At 48.3% G+C, this 21,632-nt stretch overlaps 2 protein-coding genes across 3 annotated transcripts; both read left to right on the top strand.

Annotated features, from left to right (window-relative positions):
• Positions 1 to 279: 279 nt before the first annotated feature.
• On the top strand, positions 280 to 16,376 carry baz2a (bromodomain adjacent to zinc finger domain, 2A). 2 transcript variants are annotated; one of them, XM_047039588.1, is made up of 30 exons: positions 280 to 459; positions 2,252 to 2,378; positions 2,578 to 3,465; positions 3,754 to 5,922; positions 6,154 to 6,408; positions 6,527 to 6,913; positions 7,037 to 7,097; positions 7,299 to 7,407; positions 7,515 to 7,616; positions 7,729 to 7,954; positions 8,103 to 8,164; positions 8,252 to 8,317; positions 8,409 to 8,807; positions 8,916 to 9,170; positions 9,282 to 9,496; positions 9,757 to 9,831; positions 9,976 to 10,147; positions 10,231 to 10,293; positions 10,390 to 10,534; positions 10,654 to 11,267; positions 11,377 to 11,659; positions 11,762 to 11,917; positions 12,102 to 12,262; positions 12,495 to 12,557; positions 12,721 to 13,004; positions 13,101 to 13,236; positions 13,327 to 13,473; positions 13,714 to 13,967; positions 14,116 to 14,259; positions 14,367 to 16,376. In XM_047039588.1, exons 2-30 carry the CDS (start codon positions 2,252 to 2,254, stop codon positions 14,524 to 14,526), a joined length of 8,178 nt encoding a protein of 2,725 aa, XP_046895544.1. In that variant the 5' UTR covers positions 280 to 459; the 3' UTR covers positions 14,527 to 16,376. The 2 variants fall into 2 exon arrangements, with proteins under 2 accessions (XP_046895544.1, XP_046895545.1); XM_047039589.1 differs by having other exon boundaries at positions 281 to 348.
• Positions 16,377 to 18,512: 2,136 nt separating this feature from the next.
• On the top strand, positions 18,513 to 20,368 carry LOC124480216 (aquaporin-4). Its single transcript, XM_047039322.1, has 6 exons — positions 18,513 to 18,527; positions 18,872 to 19,063; positions 19,217 to 19,378; positions 19,587 to 19,751; positions 19,890 to 19,970; positions 20,150 to 20,368. Exons 1-6 carry the CDS (start codon positions 18,513 to 18,515, stop codon positions 20,363 to 20,365), a joined length of 831 nt encoding a protein of 276 aa, XP_046895278.1. The 3' UTR covers positions 20,366 to 20,368.
• The last annotated feature ends 1,264 nt before the right edge of the window (positions 20,369 to 21,632 follow it).

Genomic DNA, 21,632 nt, shown 5'->3' with positions numbered 1-21,632 from the left:
TACTTTTATTTTGAAAATGATTGGCGCTGAAGAGCATCTTGTGACCACACTAGATACTTGTCTGCTGTGTCTCGCTCTGACTTTATATGTAACCAATACATTATCTAGTAAGTTAAACCTAAAACGTGTCCACATTTCTCTATACACACACCAACGTCGACTCTAAAACTTTCTGTATATAGTACAGTTCATTCACCAGTGTCCAGTTCATATAATGACTTGGCGCTAGGACCCAGGGCTTAATATGTAACCTAAGCACTTCCTCTTTCGACTCGATGTCTTTCTATCTTCTGTGGTCATGGCTGCGCTCGAACACACCAGCCATGTTTGCTAAATCGAAACCCAGAGGTTAGCGATTACCTGTTTATTAATTATATTGTTTGGCCCATCAATCTACATATAGGTGTTCTGTCGAAGGCTCAAAAGCATCGGTACCTCCTGAAATCCACGGATTTCAAGGTTGGTGGATTTAATTTAATCTTGTCGGGGAAAGTTTGGACAGTATTTGTGAATGAGGATAGATGCTGTGTCTGACTCGTCTCCAACGACGTTGGTTGGCTAGCTATCTAGAGCTAGCTAGCAAATTGACACTAGCTACAGTAGCTATCTGCTAGGTTATTCTCACGAAAAGCGTCGAAATAGTTTATAGGATAGCAGCTAACTGCTGGGAACAAAGGAGTCACATCCCAATTGTCTTACATAGATGGGTGGATTAGTAGAACGTAAACAAAAACACAGCCAAATGGAGTAGTTTTTTTAGGCAAGCCTAGCTAGTAGAGACTACTGTTAACTAACCCAGCTGAGCAAACTAGCCCGATACTAGTCTTGGTCAGCCAATGCATGGATTTCAACGTAATTTATGCAGCATTGTCAATTCAAGCTATGTAACTAGTTGTTTTGCATTTGTTGCCTACTCTGCGCATTTAACGAACATTACTCGCAATAAATATTTCAAATTATGCTTTTATTGTTAGAAAATAACCTTGAATGTGAGCAAGCTAAAATATACTTAGCTAATCTAACACTTCAGCTCAGGCCTTGTTATTGCGTGCTGAAACCGGACAATTATTACAAGCACTTGTAGCTGGCTGCTTTGCTAGTTAGCTAGCTGCGGTAAACGTTGGAAACATTAGCTGAAGTGGTTTGTTATTGGTGGAAAAGCTACCTAGATAATCATAGTAGTTAGCATTAACAACATAGGATGCTCTCGTGAGCGGCGCTGCTGTTGAATAGGCCGTGGTGTTGCAAATTATCTTAGGTGATGATGCGTCCTGCCCTTTCCCCATGAAAGTGAAAACTGAAAACTGTCTCTTACCTATCTAGCTACTGTAATGTATAAAATATGTTCAAAACAAAAACATTTATACTGAATTCGCGTGATGTTCTAGCTATTTACACGTGCATTTTATAGCTAGCAAGCGACCTTCTACTTCCATTTTATCTGTTCTTATTGGAAGTCGATGTTTAGGAAAGCGTTAGCCTAGCGGTACCTCACTTGATAGTATATTCTATGTATTCTAGCATACGTGATTAGCCAGTATTGGTATGTTGTGTTGCACTATTTACAGCAAGGCCATGGATAATTTAGCTGACAAATCTAGGAAAAGACTTATTATAACGTTACTAGCTGACTGCATGGCTACTAGGGTTCAATGATACCGTGTGGGTGGGTTTATGCGTACCGTGTCGTAGTAGTATTATACTAGCTAGGTAGCCAGCGCCATACAGACAGCGCATGGTTTAGTAGCAACCTCGAGGTTTATTATTTTGTATCGCTGGAAATGCTAATGTCAACTAGATTGTACCCGTGTTTCAATGAATGCAATCATTAAACGAGTGTAAACATTTCGTTTGATGTCACCATCGTTTATGATTTGCCAACTTATTTACTAATACGGCATTTTCCGTTGTCAAAAGTATCCCGCTGTGCCTCTTCACTAACAATCTCATTGTCCGTTGTGGCAAGACACGCTAGTTGTGCGGGCCTGGCCCATCAGGCTGCGGACTACTGCTGTAACTGCGACATTTTGAGTTGTGGAATGGATTACAATGTTTATGAAGCTTCTGCTGTGGTGTTGTTGTGAAGACATTTTCGATAATACCACACAAAATTGTCAAATTACCACATGTATTGCGTTCTTATGTTTTTGTATTATTAATATTTGTTCTATCATATGGAATTGTGTCAAAACAACTGAACCTCTGTGATTTAAATCCAGACAAATTTTTCCCGATGCACTTTATTTGCTAGATGGAGGCAAATAACCATTTCAACTATGGCAGCCACTCTGTATCATCAAACTCAGGACTGAAACTCTCCTCAGGGGATTCTCCCTACACTAACGGGTCCTCCATGAGCTTCCCTCAGCAAGGGAAAAGTAAGTATTGACAAAATCCTTTGAACATTTCTTACACATTCTATGGTCTCTTTGTTCTAATTGTATGATTAGTTGTAACATCATGTTTTCACTTTTCATATTTACATTAAATGTAACCTCTTGGACAACTTGTGCACAGTTGAAACCTAGCTATTCATTGACATTGTTCTAATCTCCTCTGTGTTGTTTTCTCCTATAGATATAAACGGTGAAATGAATGTGAATGGTGTCACTACTGTAATTGGGTCCAGTGCGCCTGGCTCCCACCCACCAACGGCTCCTTACCCTCATATGAGCAACCACCACCATCAGGGCAGCATGAGCTATGACTATGGACTGTGGGCAGGACAGCCACAGTACAGCACAGCAATGGGCTCTCCATCTGGGCATGGAATGCATCAGAAGCAGCCTCCTCCTGGAGTGATGCAACAACAGACCCAGCACCATTTCCAAGGTCATGGACAGTACCAACTAAATGGTGGCATGGGAGGGTCCCGTCAGCCCCCTGTGGCGGCCCCACCTAATGTGACTCTGTCGGGGAATCAGTACTGGAACAGAGGTAACCCAGGGCAACAGCAGATGGGGTATAACTCTCATGGTGTGTATGGGGCCTACCAGAGTCAGGTGCACCCTGGGATTGCACCCTCACAGCACCACCAGCAGCAGTCCCTACAGCCTCCCCCTCACCAACAGACACAGCAGCACCTTCACCCTCACCATCACCCTCACCATCATCACCAGCAGCAACCTCAGCATTATGGCATGGTGCCCAATGGGATGCCCTACTACCAGCATCAGCCGCAGCACCCACCCCTGCCTGCTCCCCAACCCCAGGCCCCACCCCCGTCGCAACCCCAGACGCAATCTCAAATGATGGCTCCAACCTCCCAGAATTTCACTCCCCCACGTGGCAGCCCTCAGCACCACAATTTGGGGAGAGGGGGCACCGGCAGCCCCCTCCCTATGGGGGTATCCTCTGTACCAATGATGTCACCCTCAGCAGTTCCAGATGGTGGGTCACCCCAGTGCCAGACCAGTGAGAGGAGTCCTCATGGCACCAATGTGCGGATGCCTCCTGACATGCAAGGTGACGATTTTACACCCGATTTGACAAAACCCAGTGTAACTTTACCTTCTCCAATTTCACAGATAATACATATGAGTGTCTGTGTCACCCCCAGTGTTATTTGCATGTTGCATGCTTCAATGTTCATGTTCATGTTTTCTTCAACTAGGGTGGTGTTTTACTGGATGTATTGATGTAGCAGATCCTCATAGACATGTTTTAAAGAGCCCCATCTGTTTTGATGTACTCATTTAAGTTATCTCAAGTTGTCTGATGGCTTTATAATTGTGTGGTGTTCCTTTTCCTCAGGGAGGATAAGTGAGTATAAAGAGTCAGATAAAAGCTACAACGGTATGGAGAGGACATCTGTATCGCAGCGCCTGCCCAAATGCGACAGTTACCCCTCCCAGCCCCCTGGACCCCTGACTGGGCCCACCAGTGACTACTGCCAGCCAGTGACCCAGCGCCTTGAAGTGGCCCCCTCAGCCCGGGATCCTGTCATGACCGCACCTCCCCACTCAATGTCGTCGCCTCCCTCAACCGTGCCGGCTCCGCCTCCTGTGCTTGGTACATCGTCTGTGGCAACAACACCTCCAAGGGTGTCAGCGTCTGGTCCTCCTCAGCATTCACCAGGACCCCCAGTGGTTTTATCCCCTGTGGCTGTATCTACTCCTCCACGGAACTCAACACCTCCCGTGGTGTCCTCTGCTCTCTCTCCATCTGCGCCACACAGGCTGTCCTCCCCTCCATTGGTGGTCCAAGGCCTTCGGCGTTCCCCTGTATCTGGCTCTCAGATGTCCCCTACTGGATCCACTTATCCATCAGTAGTGTCTCCCCCCTCTTCAGTGTGTGCATCCCCTCCTAAGTCTTCTGCACCTCCACCCTTGATGGAAAAAGCCAGTCGACCTTCAACAATATCTAAACCCCATTCTCTCACAGCCCTTTCATCAGTGATCTCGTCAATGTATTCACCATCTGCAGTGGTCTCTAGTTTTCCCACGACATCGGTTCCCCCCCTCTCCGTTTCTGCACCGATTTCTGCTCTTCAGCAGATGGTCCAGGGATCCAGACCTCCTCCTCTGACGCCGTGCCCTCCAGCTGTCTCTGGATCGAGAGAGAGGCTGGGACCTCCATCAATATGTGGGCCTCTGTCATTAGTGACGACAACAAGTTGTGGACCTCCTTCAACAGGTTCTGCACCTCCCTCATCAGTGTCTGCCCCTCACATGTCAGGACCTTTAACTCCCTTAGCAGTGTCTCCTTTAGCTGTCAGAGCACCTTTTGACTCAGTGCCCACACCTCCTCAGGCTCTCTCTCCTCCATTAGTCTCTTCGCCAAACGCCGCACTAACCTCATCTCCTAAGGCAGTGCCCTTCCCTCCTTCAACAGCCTATGGGCCTAGAACCATGCCTGTATCTGGACCTCCTCCTCTCACATCTCCTGCCAGGGTCTTACCTGTCTCTGGGCCTCCTGCCTTGATGTCTGCTCTTCCTCCAGCAGTGACAGCTCCTCTTCAGGCCCACATTTCTGCTTCCTCTGCGCCTTCCACACCCCAACAATGCCCCAAAATGTCTCTCCTTGAGACAGAGCGTCATGGCATCAGGAATAAGGGTGCTTTTTCTATTGGACGTATTGGAGGACCAGGGGAAAGAATGGCTCCAGACGAGCCTGAAAGGGATATGGTTATGATGTCATCAAAGATTGATGCTACTGAGGCTCAGACTAAGACTCACTCAAGTAAGTATTTTCCCATGACTCCCCAGCAGTCAAAGAGCTCTCCCAGAAGCACAGGATATGCTGACAGAAAACCCCCTACAACCTTCATAGAGACGGATACAGATCTGAAACAAAGCTTGGATGACACCTGTGAGACTGGGAAGTCTGTGGATGAGTCCTTCCTGTCGGTGTCCACAGGTCTCAATAGCACCACAATGGAAGACACAAGTTTCACTGAGAAGGAATCAACTTTTTACCCGTCACTGGATGACACCTCACGATTTGATGACACCTCGAGACTTGATGACCCTCCTGGCATGAATGACATGAATGACATCTCTGTTTTGGATGACGACTCATGTATGGATTACTCTCGATTTGACGATTCTTCTAGATTAGATGACGACGACTCTTCTCGCTTGGATGACACTTCTCGCTTGGACGACACCTCTTGCATGGACAGTGTCTCTCAAATGGATAATACTTCTTGTATGGAGAATAGGTCACAAATATGTGACACCACAATGTATAGCAGTTTTTCCATGGTTGACTCCAGAGATAGTGTTCTGGATGATACCCAGGCGGAGGACAGCTCTCAGGCTGAGGAGACAACGGACAGCTGCTTGAGCACCAAGGAGTCCATGCTGGAGTCCACTGTAAACAACACCTCCCAGATTGAAGACTCCCAGGTTGACTCATCCCAGAATGAGGCCTTCCTGTCAAGTTCCTTCAGCACGTTCAAGCCTGCACCAGGCCGCAGAGGTTAGACTCTTGGTTATGGTCTATGTACAAGCTGTAGCAGTGTTATTGAACTTTTTTGTCTTAATAATTTTGCTGTAGATGAACATGCATATCCTTTCTTGATCGCGTGGTGAGAGTGATTCCTATCATTACGTCTTTACAAACAGAGAGAAGCGTATTATCAGATACGTTTTGTGGCCATTACTGTTACCACACATGATGACCCCTCTGTTAACATCTTGGTCTCTTTAGAAATAGATGAGGAGCCAGAGGGTAGGGACATACCAGACTCTGCTGGAACCATCAATGGAAATGGCATTGCCGATGCTGCAACTGTGGCTCCCTCATCCATGGTCAAGAAGGAGGTTCTTGTAGCGCCCCTTGTGGAGAGCCCTGTCGTTCCCCTACTTCTGCCAACACCTGCTAATGCTCCGCCTCCCTCTGGGAGAAAGACAAAAACTCCTGGAAAACCCCGGAAGCCCAGAGCTCCATCCTCCTCTACTCCAAGTAAACCAGACTTTATTTTGTCTTTTTGATGCCTTGATAACATTTAAGATTAAGATGAAAGATTCATGTGTATTTGCCAGACAAGGTTTCCTGGTATAATAATTTTGTCTCTGTCCAGTTCCTAAGGTCCCTGGGCAAGTCCAGAGAAAGCCCAAAACAAAATCTCCCAAGGTGGATAAGGTGGAGAAAGGGAAGAAGAAGCTTGAGAAAGAGGGGTTAGCAGAGAAGGAGAAAGGAACTGGTCGAAAACGAAAGAAGAGCGTTAAAGCAGAAGTTACAGAGCCACCAGGAGGCATCACAACTGAGGCGGTTGATGAGTCATTTCCTGGTCAAGAGCCAATCAAAACAATTGTTGCGGCCAGTGGTGAAACTCAACCCATTGTCAAACCCAAGAAGGTCAAAAAGGCCAAGAAGTTGGAGCCAAAACCAGCCAAAATACCGAAAATGGAGACGGACACTAAAACTAATGAAGAGGACAATGATGGAGATGACAGTTCCACTGCAGGTTAACATGGCTTTGGATGAATCAAGATTAATAGTTTAAAAGTAACAGTTCAATATATGGTGCTGTTGGGGATACTGAGCATATTGGTGTTCACGCCATCGTTATGTGTTCCCACTGACACAGGTGACACTCCCAGGAGGAGGATAGCTACAGAGGAACAGGTCCACTTCCCTTTGCTCCATGGGTAATGAAACATCTGATTTATACAGTCTCTCTCTGGTCCAGGTCCCCTTAATTAGTCTGTTTCAATGCCAAAAACATTTAATGTGTTCAAAGTGCACAAGGTTAGTTTCTACCAATAAATCCAAGCCCATTATGTTCCTGGCCAGCTGTAATGACACATGCTGTGCCTGTAGTTTCTAATGGACTCCCCTCTGATCTCTAGCTGGAGGAGGGAGATCCGGGTGAAGAAGACTGAGGATAGGCTGAAGGGGGAGACCTGGTACTACAGTCCCTGTGGAAGGAGGATGAAGCAGTTTCCCGAAGTCATTAAGGTAAAAAAAAAAAAGATTTGACTCACTGTGAAGGCCATTATAATCGAATGAAATTAACTTCCTTACATGAAATCAACATACCTTGAAAGCATTTGATCTCTGCACAGTACCTGAACAGGCATCAAGACAGCCTGGTCACAAGGGAACACTTCAGCTTCAGCCCTCGCATGCCCGTAGGTGACTTCTACGAGGAGAAAGACACGCCAGAGGTGCGGAACCTGTGTTGCTCACTTTGTTGTTGCCTTCAATAAAGCGGCCTGGTTTGAAAAGCCCTTTCTTATTCACTCATAATGTGTATGGTCTATGCTGCTGTTTTTCCAGGGAGTGCAGTGGGTTCTGCTGGCTAATGAGGAGGTGCCTTCCATGATCATGGCCATCACTGGTCGCCGCGGGCGGCCTCCAAATCCTGACAAGGAGAAGCCCAGATCTCGAGTTCGACGCACCAAGGTTGGACAGGTGCGACGTCCAGGCAGGCCCCCCAAGCCCAAGATGGTAGACCTGCTCAGCAAGGTAGACGCCCGAATGCTAAAGAAACTGGAGGCAAAGGGTGAGTGGAACTACACTGGACTGGGAGGAGTTAACATAGATAAACACTAGCTGGAGTCATGTAGTAATTGCAGAAGATTTCAGTGCTCTTTACTGGGCATTTTTCCTTCGCTGTGTGTTAATGAAAGTTGTGTGTTATGACTTTCTAGAAGCACTTACTGATGAGGACAAAGAAAAACTTGTAAAAATCAAGAAGAAATTGAAGAGAAAGGTATGATATCAGCATGAAGAACTGATGTATTATGTGACATATTTGTTGTGTTTCCAGATTTTTTTTAAAGTTCTGTTCTCTGTTTAGGCAAGGATGAAAAGGAACGAAGATGCAAAGAACAAGAAAATAAAACAAGAGAAGAAGAAAGCCAAAGTAAGAAGACAACCATTTGAAACGGTTGCCCGAACTCTAACCTGTCTTTACTACCTAATCCTCAACGTCTTTGCTGTCTGCTCATTCGCAGCTTGAGAAAGAGAAAGACACCAAGGAGCCAGAGGGAAACGCAGAGCCTGTAGATCAGGAGACCACCCAGCCCCCTCTGCCGACCCCACAGCCTGCTCCAGAGCCCAAGAAGCCCGGTCGCAAGAAGAGGGTGAAGGCTGAGGTGCCTGTGCCGGTGCCCGAGACTGACCAGGAGAGGCTGGCCCAGGGGAAGAGGGTGCTGGGGGCTCGGAGCAAGGCCAAAGCCCTGGCTAAGGCCCAGGCAGAGGCAGAGGCTGCAGCCCAGGCTGCCCTGACAGCAAAGAGGCAGGCAGAGAGGAGGGCCCAGGCCCAGAGACGGCTGGAGGAGAGGAAGAGGCAGCAGATGATCCTGGATGAGCTCAAGAAGCCCGTTGAGGACATGTGTCTGACGGACCACCAGGTAAGTGAACTCAGAACATACCATGGTCTTATCAGATTGTCCTCAAAGTGAGTTCTCAGTAGTCTCTACATGCCAGAGGATGACCTTTTTAACTTTTGTTATCTCCAGCCCCTTCCAGAGCTGTCTCGGATTCCTGGATTGGTTCTCTCTGGCCCAGCCTTCTCCCACTGTCTGACGGTGGTGGAATTCCTGCACAGCTACGGCAAGGTCCTGGGTCTCAACATCCCGAATGACGTCCCTAGCCTCAGCACTCTGCAGGAGGGCCTTCTCGGCCTGGGGAATAGCCAAGGGGAGGTCCAGGACCTTCTGCTGAAGCTGGTGGAAGCAGCACTCCACGATCCAGGCCTTCCGCCTTTCTACCAGGTCAGTTAAGAGGACTTAAGGGGTTTATTTAGTTGTTGCATGTATATCATATATATTTCAATGGATTGTATAATGGTTTCTCTTAACCCCCTCTCCCTCTGTCTTCTTCAGTCTGTGAAGATCCTGGGTGAGAAGCTTGTTGACCTGGAACTGACTCGTAGCACAGTGTCAGAGGGGGCTCGGGTCTTCCTTGAAGCACACGGGTTTGACACTGAAGTGTGCACCAGTTTGCGCACCAAAACCTTCCACACCCTTTCTCCAGACACCAAGGCTGCCATCTTGGGCTTCCTGGTGGAAGAGCTGAATGGCAGCAACATTGTTATAAGGTGAGAAGTTAGTCTCAGATGAGACCATTTATTTAGTACAACTTGCAGCACTCTGTATTAGCATTTTATTTTGTGTACTTGTCTCGTGTTTTTCGTTTGTGTCAGTATCTGAGATTCAAGCCGACTCAAGCTTTGTGTCATCCTACGTTAGGTCATTTTTTAGTCTTAATTGGATTCTGTGGGAACCTGAAAACCTGTACTAATGTACCCACAGCAGAAAATGACGATTGCCCTTATTAAGATAGTTTTTCCCATTGCAGTGAGATTGACAACACACTGGAAAACATGGCTACCTACAGGAAAAACAAGTGGATCATCGAAGGGAAGCTGCGAAAGTAAGACATCCCGTTTCCCCCTGAATGTCTTGTCTGTTTGAGGGTGAGAGATCACACTGACAGCAGACAGTTGTCAGTGTGTGAAGAAGTATTTGAGACCCGTCCGTGTCCACTGTCTGATGTGTGTGTGTGTGTGTTCCCCAGGCTGAAGGCGGCGCTAGCACGGCGGACAGGCCGCTCTGAGGAGGAGCTGTGTCTGGAGGAGCGGAGGCGGAGCGCCCGGGTGGCCGAGGAGGAGAACCTCAGTCTGGAGGAGGGGACTCCTCTGGAGCGAGGCAGCCGCCGCGCACGCAAGGAGGAGCCCAAACTCAGCGACGTATGGGACTGTCCATATCTTGATCCTCACAAGCGGCGTGCTAATGTCGACAGTGTACCCTAACTGCACATCTTTCCCCACAGAGTGACAGCCCCTCCAACGCCACCATTCCAGAGCTGGAGAGACAGATCGATAAGCTAACCAAGGTAAAAACCAAACCCTGTGAAAACACAAACACTCTGGTTGGTGTTCGATGTAATGAAGTTCACATATAAACTCGTCCATGTGTTTATGACCCACAGCGGCAGGTGTTTTTCCGCAAGAAGCTGCTCCAGTCATCCCACTCTCTCCGTGCTGTTTCTCTGGGCCAGGACCGCTTCAGGCGCAGGTACTGGGCCCTGCCCCACCTGGTCGGGGTCCTGGTCGAGGGCCCGGAGGAAATCCTGGGTAAGGATGACATTTGTCTGTATTGTGGTTTGTTCAAGTTTTTTTTTCATCTGTTCGATGTAATTCACCTACAGTGTCACTATGCCGTGTGAACTCATTCCTCCTCTTTACTATGACAGTTTCAGAAGACATCCTGGTAGCAGATGTGCCCATCACTTTGGTGAAGAAGGAACCCAAGGTGGAGGAGAAGGCCACTCCCATCAGTCCTCCATCCCTCTCCTCCTCCCCTCCCCCTCCTGCTCAGTCCAAGACCCCCTCCCCGGTGGAGGACCCCCTCCCCGGCACAGCCTCCCTCATGAGCAGCCCAAGAGGCCGTGGACGCCCCCGCAAAATCAAGCCAGAAGTGGAGCTGCACCTCCGAACTGCCAAGATCCGTCGCCGCCGCCGTAGCAGCAAGTCTGGAGGTGAGGAGGGGCCGGCCGTAACCAAGAACACCAACGGAACACATGACCTCACACAGGCTGCCTTCCAAAACTGGCTCGGCCAATCGCAGGGGGCAGTGACCAACGGAACAAGCCCCCCGACAGGGGAGCCTGTGGAAGGCCGTCAAGCAGAAGACAGCGTGAAAGAGATGGCACAGAAACAGGGACAGTGGTTTAACCTGCTGCCCAAAGAGCCGTGTGACCCCAACTCTCTGACCGAACCCCAGACGCCAACCTCCACCAGCACCCCCCCCAAAGGCCCCCCTCAGCTGCCCAGCCACCTGCCTGCCCTGGCTGCTCCTTTCCTGCAGGTGAGATCCATCCCATCACACGTCTATGCAACTCCATCAAGGAGCTTAATGGATTATTACATTAATTAATAAATGTTGTAATCAAGCTTTGTCCTTGTCTTTGTTCCAGTCTTGCCCACAGCTGACAGGTTTGAACCCAGACGCCACCTCCAACCCTCAGGCGGACTCCATTCCTCCCCTCCAGGCGGATACCACTCCACCCCCCACTGCCACCCCAGCTCCTGCCCGACCGATCCGCAGGAGGAGAAGGGGCAGCAGCCCCGCCAGGAGAGGGGGTGCTCGAGGAGCCAGAGGGGGTGCAGCCAAGCGCCGCGGCCGGCCACCCTCCACTCTCTTCCAGGAGATTGAACAGCAGTATTTCACCCAGCTTGTGGTCAAGCCCATCCCTGCATGTAAGCTGATGCATCCGAGCCCAGCTGTCTGGATGTAATCTTAGATGTTTAGGTTTGTTGGCAGTGTTTAATGTGTGTGTGTGTGTGGTTGTGTGTAATCAGCGATGGTGCGTGGCTGGTGGTGGATCAGGGACACAGAGGAGCTGGCTCTCACCCTGCGGGCCATGCACCCCCGGGGCATCAGGGAGAAGGTGCTCCACAAACACCTGGCCAAGCACATGGACTACCTGACCGACATGTTCTCACGCACAGTCAACGGTGAGGCCAGACGCCAAACCAACCAATTATACCACAGCCATGACTTGCATAGGAAACAGCCCGTCGTGATTACAGCTCCTTAACCTTTTATTCCATCATTTGCTCCTCTACTTGCTCTTGGTTTCCTCCTCATCTCCTGAGCTTAATGTGAGCTCCTGGCTCCTGTTTGCGCTCCTGTCCTCAGACCCTGTCTTCCAGGTGAAGGTGGAGGAGGGGAACGCTCTGCTGGAGGCCTTGCAGCAGCCCTGGCAGGTGCAGGAACGTTCTCTGGAGACGGACATCAGCGCCCTCCGCTGGGTGGAGGACCTGGAGCAAAGGGTCATCACTGCAGACCTCCATCTCAAAGTAAGATGGCAGGGAGGTGGCCTGCTTCAACACCGTCGTGTTCACAGGAGATCTGTCTTTCAGTTTGTCTGGATGTTGGATGAGAAGTGGTGCTGGTGGTCAGGAAATCAGCCTTAAGTGCTCCGATGCTGTACCTCCTAATGTCCAGAGGGTGGCGTGGGTGTTTTGTGTTGAGGCTGTGGCTGACATGGAACTGCTGACCACATCTAACATTGTTGTGTTGATTTAAAAGGTGGCTCCTCAGAGTGGCACAGATGGAAACACTGAGACACCAGCACCAGTCGCAGGATTCCAGGTATTCCCAGAACCCCCCCCACCCCCCTTTGGGTGGGCACGGTCCATTTCATTTGTGCTCAAGCTGCTCTGGTTACTTCCTCTTAGATTGTTTTAATTCACAAAACATTTGTACAAATTCTCCCCACGACACCTAATGTGCTATGTTCTTCCTGCCTCTTCAGCCCTACACGGCCCCGGAGCCAGACTCCAGCCGTGACGACCTTCATTACTACGAGCACGACACTGATCCTCGCGACGATTGGATAGTGCGGACCAAGAAGGAGTGGTCAGACCTTCCGCGCATCGCCACCCATCCTCTGGACCTGGCCGTGCTGCGGCTGGCCAACCTGGAGAGGAACATCGACAGACGCTACCTGAAGGAGCCCCTCTGGAACCTGGCCGAGGTGGTGCGCCTTGCCCCCCTCACGCCCTCCCCCGGAGAGGAGTCCCACATGGATGTCATGAGGTAATGGGGGATTTCAGGGGGATTTATTGCGACTTTTCAGTCAAACACAATATGAAAGTGTTACTGAGCCCCTCTCTCCTCTGCTGCCCCTTCCAGTCTGGAAAGTGAGATCACCCCAAGACTCAGGACGTGGAGGCAGGCCCTGGACCGCTGCCGCAGCGCCCCGCAGATGTGCCTGTGTCTACTCCAGCTGGAGAAGGCCATCGCCTGGGAGAGATCTGTGGTCAAAGTGGTAAGACCCACACTATGAATACATCCTTTATTAACGCTCTACGCATGGGCCATGTGAGCTCATGGTTGAGCGCTAATGTTGTGTCTGCAGACGTGCCTGCTGTGCCGGAAGGGAGACAACGATGAGTACCTGCTGCTGTGTGACGGCTGTGACCGCGGCTGCCACATGTACTGCCTCAGACCCAAGGTCACCCAGGTCCCAGAGGGAGACTGGTTCTGTCCCACTTGCAGCTCCAAGGTCAGTCCTCACACACACATCAGCCCCTGGAGGACTGGTGTGGAATTGGCATGACAGAGTCTTTCATTTAGACTTTTTTTTGAAAGCTCGGTCTCCTGAGAGTAAAGCCAAATGCTATGTTTTTTTTTTTCTCTCTCCGCTTAGTTCTTCACTCAAAAAGCCACTTTGTCTGCTTCTATACAATTATACCTAATGGTTCCCAAGTTGTTCTCCTTAACCTCCATGGTCTGGGATCTGCAGGAGGACGATGAGTCGCACCAGGCCCAGCGCTCCTCCAAACAGAGGACCCGGGTGAAGAAGAGGAGGTACGAGGACGGCAGCTCCGATGAAGAGACGGCGCCCAGGCGCGGTGCCGGCATGACCACGCGGCACAAGGACGGCCCCCCTGCCTCCTCCTCATCCTCCCGTTACTCAGGAGACGGAGGCAGCGGATATTCCCCCGCCAAACGCCGTCGCATGACGACCCGTAACCAGCCCGACCTCACCTACTGCGAGTGAGTCTCTCCACACGTTTACTGATGTTATGAAAGGTGCAAACAAACACAAGTTTGCTTCATGTGAGCTGCAGTCTTTTCAAGGAGACCGGGACCTTAAGTAGTCAGTGATCTTGGTTTGAATGCATCACTGCTGTGGCCCCTCTAGGATCATCCTGATGGAGATGGAGGCTCACACAGACGCCTGGCCCTTCCTGGAGCCGGTCAACCCACGCCTGGTGCCCGGATACCGCCGCATCATCAAGACCCCCATGGACTTCCTCACCATGAGGGAGCGGCTGTTGCAGGGAGGGTACGTGTCACGGGGATCTGAACTCGATGCGCTCGATCATCGCAGGAGCTTCCCAAGAGGCACTGTGCTTTTATTGTTGACCTTTTTCACCTTTCTCCCATTCCCAGGTACTGCAGCTGCGAGGAATTTGCAGCTGACGCTCAGCTGGTGTTTAACAACTGTGAGCTTTTCAACGAGGACACCTCAGAGGTGGGCATGGCCGGACACTCCATGAGGCGTTTCTTTGAAAACCGCTGGGCGGAGTTCTATGAGAACAAGGACAAATGAAGCCTGGAACACTGACTCGGGGGCGGGGCCACCAAGCCCCTCCCCTAAGCTGACGAGGATGCTCTCTGATGCTACCAAGACTGTTTGGAGACTCCTCCAGCCCACTGTATACATATATGTACAGATATATATGTAGATAGTTGGTTATATGTCTCTGTTTTCTTTCTCAGCGTCACCTTTTTAAAACCCAGACACTGTTGGGTTAAGCCTCTTACCTACCTGTCCCTTTTGAAGGATGGTGTTTCTGAGCCCCTCAATACACCTGAACTATCCTCACCTTCCACGGACCACCTCTCGTCTCATGCTATGGCCAGGTGCTTAGAGGTCGGGTGGTAGAGAGAGTGAAGCCCAGAGCTGACCTGAACTGAGTTCTGTCATGGCAAAGTTCAGGGGTCGACTGGCCGCATGCGTGATCTGCTCTAAGCACCTCTCCACCACAAATGTATCAAAACTCCTTCCACACTTGGGGCCTACACCCTCTCTTACCTGTTCAATGGAGATGTAACGTAGTGTGGTCTTCTGCCTAGAAGCAATTTTCTCTATTTTTATTATATATATTATATATATATATATATACACACATATATATATATAAAGATGACAATAGCTGGGATTATTTAATAGCAATAGCTTGTAGTGAATGTGTACAGACTACATAGTAGAGATGTCAAGAAGATTTATGAAAAGGCCAGTAAAACAAATGGAAACGTTTTCTTAAGTATTTAGAATCTCCTGCATTGTGTAATCTCCTCATTAGCTCACCACGCTCCCTCACACTCCCTCACTCTCCCTCACTCAAACATGCACTCCAACACCTCTCCTGCTGCTTTGCAAAGGACACTGGTTACTGAAACTGGAGGATTAGATGTTTGCTTATTTCTGTCTTGTTTTTGTGTAGTCCTGGTACCCTCTCATAATCACAAACAGATCTGCTAGTTTAGTAGCTGGACTATTGAAATGAAGTTTGTCCCTGACTGAAATGTCTCTACTGCCATTTTAACCACAGTTTACCGTTGGCTTTGTGTCATATCGTCATTGCTTTTACTGTAACATTCAAATAGATTATACTGCAAATGTTGTCTCCAAAACTTACTTTGGAAATTGAATAACTTAGTTCAGACAATTGTATTTTAGTGGCTTTTAAAGTTCTCTAAATTCACAGAAAAGTCTTGAATTCCATCAAATTCCATGAACTACTGTGTTATGTGGAGTAACAGTATATGTCCATTTCAATTGGTTTTTCCTTGAAGGTGTAATTTGCAATTAGCCAGTAGTAAGCAGGCAGTCATAGGTATAGAAGATAGTACTATTTCTCGTGTTACAGGTAAAGCGCTCTTCCTTGTTGTAGACACCGGCTGGTAAAAGAACCCTGACATTGTACATATGTGTGAATTATTGCTTATTTCACATTCCTTTTTTAATCCAATGTTCTCTGACTGGATGTTAGCCACTGTCTGCCAGGGCTGGTACAGTAAATGATGGGAGGGCATGAAGGCAGCAGACGACCATTTTTCCACCCTCTGGCATTTATTTAAGCGTAGTTTCTTACACTGAACTTAAAATCGGTTGATAGGAAGTTTTATGTTCCTTGCTACACTAAAGGGACAGTTGTTTTTTCTAAATAAACAAAAAAAAAACATGAAAATAAAACCAAATGTGGTGTTAAGTGAATTTTTAATAATGTACAGTTTTTGTGACTTTAAATTTGTTCCTTTCTATATTTTTAGGACCAATATATCATTTTTAAGAGGAGGTATTACAAGACCATGTTGTATCAAGGTGATGTAACACGTGTGCATCTGTAGAATGTACTGTGAGTTGAATAAAAACCACATCTAGTTGAGAAAGTACCCTCTTGTCAATGTGTCAACCATTCTTTTTAGTAAGTGCTACCACACATCTTTCCTTGATTCTACATGTTTTATTTCTTGTTACTTGGGCTTGGAAAGCTTAATGTAAGGGCATAATCTGGCCCAGAATTAGCAAGTCTGGTGATTAGTCAATGTCCAACAGTGAGGAATGTGTGAAGGTTTTATGAAGCTGCTGCAATACTGTGTGGGAGTAGCTAGCTAGCTACCCTGGAGCACCATGCTGGCTTCTGTCTGTAGCACATGCTGCAGGGAAGGTCCTGTCACCTCCAGCTGGGACTGCAGCTCTTATGGGGGGGGCCCAGGGAGGAAGCTACGGTTCTGGGGTCAGGGCTGTTAATGAAGGCATTAACTAAGAAGGTTTCACCGCTTACATGTTGGAGACCCTTTAAGACTGGATTCCATGAAAGACCTAAATTTTTTAATGGAAAGATAAAAAATGTGTGTACATGGTTTGAAGCAGAATAATAAAGGGGGAATGCTATACTGTCAAATAATAGTATGTTCCAACAGGCATTCTCCCCTGTGCTTGCTTGCTTTCTGTCTGTTGTGCTCATATCCCTTAGTTGGCACTTTGAGAGGAGTTCTAGTGGTGATGTGTGTGTGTCAGGATGGTTGGACAGTTTGTGTCAGTGTCAGCACTCTGGGCGTAGGGGGCAGAAAACTCACCACGCCAGCAGGTTCCACTATGACCCCCACCCATCCTGCCCCACTCTCTCACACAGGGGGGCTTAGCTCCACAAAAGGGGGGATAAGAGTGCCCGTGGAGGGGGGTAATCCATGCCATAATGGGGCATGCTAACCCTAACCAGTTTTTTCTGAACCGGTTGTGCCTGAGTGAGGGCTCCTGATCCCTGAACTGACACGTCAACTCTTGTTCCCCAAACACCTCCATCCTCCTCCTCCACCAGCTACCTACCTTTCTGCTACCTGCTTCCAACCTTTAATAAATATAGATATATATATTAATATGAGCAAAAACGGTGATCACAAGTTTTTTTCTCTCCAGTTTTTACTTGGTTATGTATATATGTGTACAGCAAACACATGTTGCATGTTAGGCATACAAATATGAATTTGTCACCAATTGATCAATAATTCAATTCAGTAAAATGAAGTGAATTCCTTCTGTGTTTCAGTGGGGAGTATCTTCACAGCACCATGTTTGTTTCACATCAAAGAGGATGCAAAAAGCATCCACCTCGCAGCATCACAATAGGCACCATGGCAACAGCATCACGAAAGAGACTGTCTCCATGGCGATCTGAATGGTACCTCAAGTTCTGTGGATGAAGAGGGAACAGGGAGGATGGGAGGAGAGAATGAGGTTTCATAGTGAAAATAGGTGTTTAGATGTGCAGTTATTGAAGATGAGTTCTGGATTAGGACCTTTCATGTCGTTTTTTTTCCATCCCAATGTTTTGCTCTGTAAATATTTTGAAGGATCATGGATTGTGTCTTTGACAAGGATCATTTACTGTATTATAGTCCTTTAAGTACTCAATCACTTTTCACAATGTACTCTCCCACCTCTATTTATACACTGGATTACATATGTTAATTTACAAGCAGAATCCTTCTCTCCCAGTCAGTCTGAGTGATAATACCCTATCCACGGGGATCATGGGGCTCCACACTGAGTTCCAGGCCTCTCCGGGCGTCATTGATATGAAAATCAGCTGTAAGAGCTGTGCTGTGTGCCAGGTGTTCAGGACACTGAGCTGAGCCTTACAGAAGGAAGCTGCAACTGGGGAGCAGACTGGAGCCTCACGGTGGAGGGGACAGTGGTGACCAAAGCCTTCTCCACCATCCATCCATCCACCCATCCACCTCAGTCCTCAGTGCAGGCCTGGTAGGAGGACAAGAACACGCTCAGCAGAAGGAGAGCAGTAAAACTGGACAATTTTGAGTGAGTCAGTCTAACTTAAGTGGGAGAGAGGAAAAGATGTAGAAGAGAAGGGAGGGGTTGCTCTCTTGTTTGGCGGGAGGACCACTCAGTCGCCCCTCCAGGAGAGTGAATGAGCTCAGTCACAGAGTGAACATCCTCAGACCGTAAGGCCTCTTCCACACAAACTGACGGACAAACAAACAAGAAAACCCACTCTCGGTTTCCTCAAAATGACACTGCGTGAGGTGAGTTCGGAACTACCTTCTTTTTGTAATATAATGTGTGATGGATTTAACAGTTGAGTCTGATTCTTGCCTAAATTACCAGCCTTACAAGAGAAAATACTTGAATTTCTGGAATCACTATAAATACATTCGTTTGTTCAGTCCATTTCATAGACTTCTGCCAGTCATCAAAAAAATACAACCATGACTGTGAGAGCTGTTACGTAGTATGGATATTTATCTCTGACCTTACCATATTACCACTGGATTTCATATCACTGGATTTCATATAAATGACAAATAAATGGTCTGTTGTGTTTGGCTCGAACATAAAAAATGTTAACCTTTCCCTTGTCAAACATTAGTTGCGCAGTCGTCAGTTTTGGCGAGCCATGCTTGCAGAGCTGCTGGGCGCCCTGGTGTTTGTGAGTGCCGTGTTGGGCTCCTCGGTGCCCGGCTCTGGAGAGGCCCCACCAGGCCCCCTCTACCCAGCCCTGGCTGGTGGCATGGTGGCTGTTGCCCTGGGTCACTGCTTTGGAGAGATCAGTGGGGCGCAGGTGAAGTGTTAGAGATCTTAACCTAGTGCATGGGGACATCCTTGTGTGTGTGTCTAGAGGTTGACCGTGGGAATTGAATTACCGGTGATTAGGAGCATTTCTATGTCAATGGATGTGTTGACAGTGAGTGCTTATGTATGTGTCTGGGCCTAGGTAAATCCTGCGGTGACCTTGTCCCTGCTGGCTACACGGAAGCTAGACCTGCTCAGGGCACTGGTCTACATCGGGGCCCAATGTGTGGGGGCCTCGTTAGCGGCTGGAGCCCTCTACCTCGCCCTGCCTCTAAAATCCACAGCAGAATGCTTTGTCAGCAAGGCCAGTGTGTGTGTGTGTGGGGGGGGGGGGGTGAAAAAGACAGCTAAAGGAGACCGAATCAAATAACTAATTATGCTGCTAGTACAACTACCGTCATTTGTAGACATTTTCAGATGACGACTTTTCTTATTTCTCTGCTTCCACCACCACGTCGTATTATTCCCTTCTCCTTCTCTCTCTCCCTCTGTCCTTCCCCACTCTCTCTCAGGTACCTATGGAGTTGAACGCTGCCCAGGCTCTGGGGATGGAAGTCCTGTCAACGTTCCAGCTGGTCTTCACAGTGTTCTCTGTGGAGGATCAGAGGAGGCGGGAGAACATGGAGCCAGGGAACCTGGCCATTGGATTCTCTGTCAGTGCTGGGGTCCTCATGGCGGTCAGGAAGCTTTTCACCCTGACTGATTGCTTAGTTACCAATCCCCTTGAGCACCAGTGAATAGAAGACCTGTAGACCTCATCACAACCGTGATGAGACCTGTCACCATTGATAACGTGTGTTTTGGGATGTTTGCAGGGTCGGTTCTCCGGTGGCAGTATGAACCCAGCCCGCTCCCTGGGCCCAGCCATCATCACAGGCTTCTGGGAGAACCACTGGGTAAGATCTGCACGTGTCCCAGTCCAACTGTCCCTGTGTTCTGAACACCACAACATAGCTCAGGGCACGCCTCTCTCTTCTACTGAGACTCGGTCTCCACCCGCTTTCTGCTGCCTTTCACTCCTCCTTTCCATCTGTCCCTCAAACCCCCCGACCACCCCCACCTCCATCCCTCCCAGGTGTACTGGATCGGGCCAGTGCTTGGGGCAGTTCTGGCTGCGTGGTCCCATGAGTTCTTCTTTGCGCCCGGTGCGTCCCGCCAGAAGCTGGTGGCATGTTTGACCTGTAAGGACATCGAGATGGTGGAGACGGCCAGCGTGTCTCGCTCCTCCCTGTCCACCGTCACACAGACCGCCATGAGAGCCAAGCCGAACAACAAGCAGGAGCACAACTGAGCACAAACACACTCACTCACACACTCACTCTCAAACACACACCCACACAAACAAACACCCACACACACACACAAACCCACACACACACACACACCCACACCCACACACACACACACCCACACACACACACATGCAGCACTTTGCATGCAGGATTTTAATAAAAGGGATACACCATAGATGTTCAGAAACAGGATAGACTGACCCTAGCCCTAAGCTTATTATTTGAGTAGTAAACACAATGTTAGACCAGACATGTGGATCTATTTTTGCACAGCCTCAGCCATTTGTATGTCTAGTTGTCTGTGTATATTTTATACATCCAACCGCTATACAAACAATATCTGTATGTTTGTTGCAGCTGCTGTCTCCACCTGTGAAGGCTTTGAAATGCTAACAGGACGACACTCCTGAACTGAATTGTTTTTTTCTTCCCCCACAGTAACCCACACAAATCTTTCTGTCACAAGGATCAATGAAAGCTGTCATTAGGCCTTGTAACACAGCTTTGAAATGAGCAATTATTGTTTGTTTGTGTGTTTGTGTGTGTGTGTGACTGTTTTGAATGTGAAAGACAAAATGCAGGTACACATTTAGATGGCAAAATATATTTTACCTCTTATCTCCTTTGTGCATGTTTGTAAAATGTTTATAATATTTAGAAAAAGTATTGATCCATGCGAATCTGGTATTGGTTATTTTATGTATTGTATTTTGTATGTGTGTATCTTATCTCATGTGTTTTTAGAATAAATATTTGCAACATTTCATCCATTCTTTTTCATACGTACACACACACTTGAAAACAGACATCTTCAGATGTGTATTTAGATATTCACATTTCCTCTCCTCTTCCTTCTCTGCATCTCTCCTTGCTCTCTCTCTCTCTCTCTCTCTCTCTCTCTCTCTCTCTCTCTCTCTCTCTCTCTCTCTCTCTCTCTCTCTCTCTCTCTGTCTCTCTCTCTCTCTGTCTCTCTCTCTCTCTCTCTCTCTCTGTCTCTCTCTCACTCCCTCCCCCCCCCACACAGACACACACACAATCCAAATGATCTGCCCCTGTATCGCCAGCATTTTGTTTTGTGTTTTTTTCTAACATTTAGAATAGATACTTAAAAAGGTGAACTCAGCGTTCTCTATTCAAGGCCCACTCTGCCCAGTGATGGCTCTCATCTGGTCAAAGCAGTGCTTGCAGCTCAATAGCCCCCCCCCCCCCACACCCCTGCCCCAGCATCACAAGCCCCTCCTGTCTCTCCCCTTCTACAGAAAAGAG

This window comes from Hypomesus transpacificus, chromosome 18, assembly GCF_021917145.1.
Source record: "Hypomesus transpacificus isolate Combined female chromosome 18, fHypTra1, whole genome shotgun sequence".
Taxonomy (NCBI): Eukaryota; Metazoa; Chordata; class Actinopteri; order Osmeriformes; family Osmeridae; genus Hypomesus; species Hypomesus transpacificus.
This window is presented reverse-complemented; position numbering and strand designations above follow the sequence as displayed.

Bases quoted from the DNA above. Each gene is read 5' to 3' on its own strand.
- baz2a (XM_047039588.1), top strand. From the start codon at position 2,252: ATGGAGGCAAATAACCATTTCAACTATGGCAGCCACTCTGTATCATCA. The intron at 7,098-7,298 runs GTAATGAAACAT...TCTGATCTCTAG, and splicing joins CACTTCCCTTTGCTCCATGG to CTGGAGGAGGGAGATCCGGG. The intron at 9,497-9,756 runs GTGAGAAGTTAG...TTCCCATTGCAG, and splicing joins GGCAGCAACATTGTTATAAG to TGAGATTGACAACACACTGG.
- LOC124480216 (XM_047039322.1), top strand. The intron at 19,379-19,586 runs GCCAGTGTGTGT...ACTCTCTCTCAG, and splicing joins CAGAATGCTTTGTCAGCAAG to GTACCTATGGAGTTGAACGC. The intron at 19,971-20,149 runs GTAAGATCTGCA...CATCCCTCCCAG, and splicing joins GCTTCTGGGAGAACCACTGG to GTGTACTGGATCGGGCCAGT.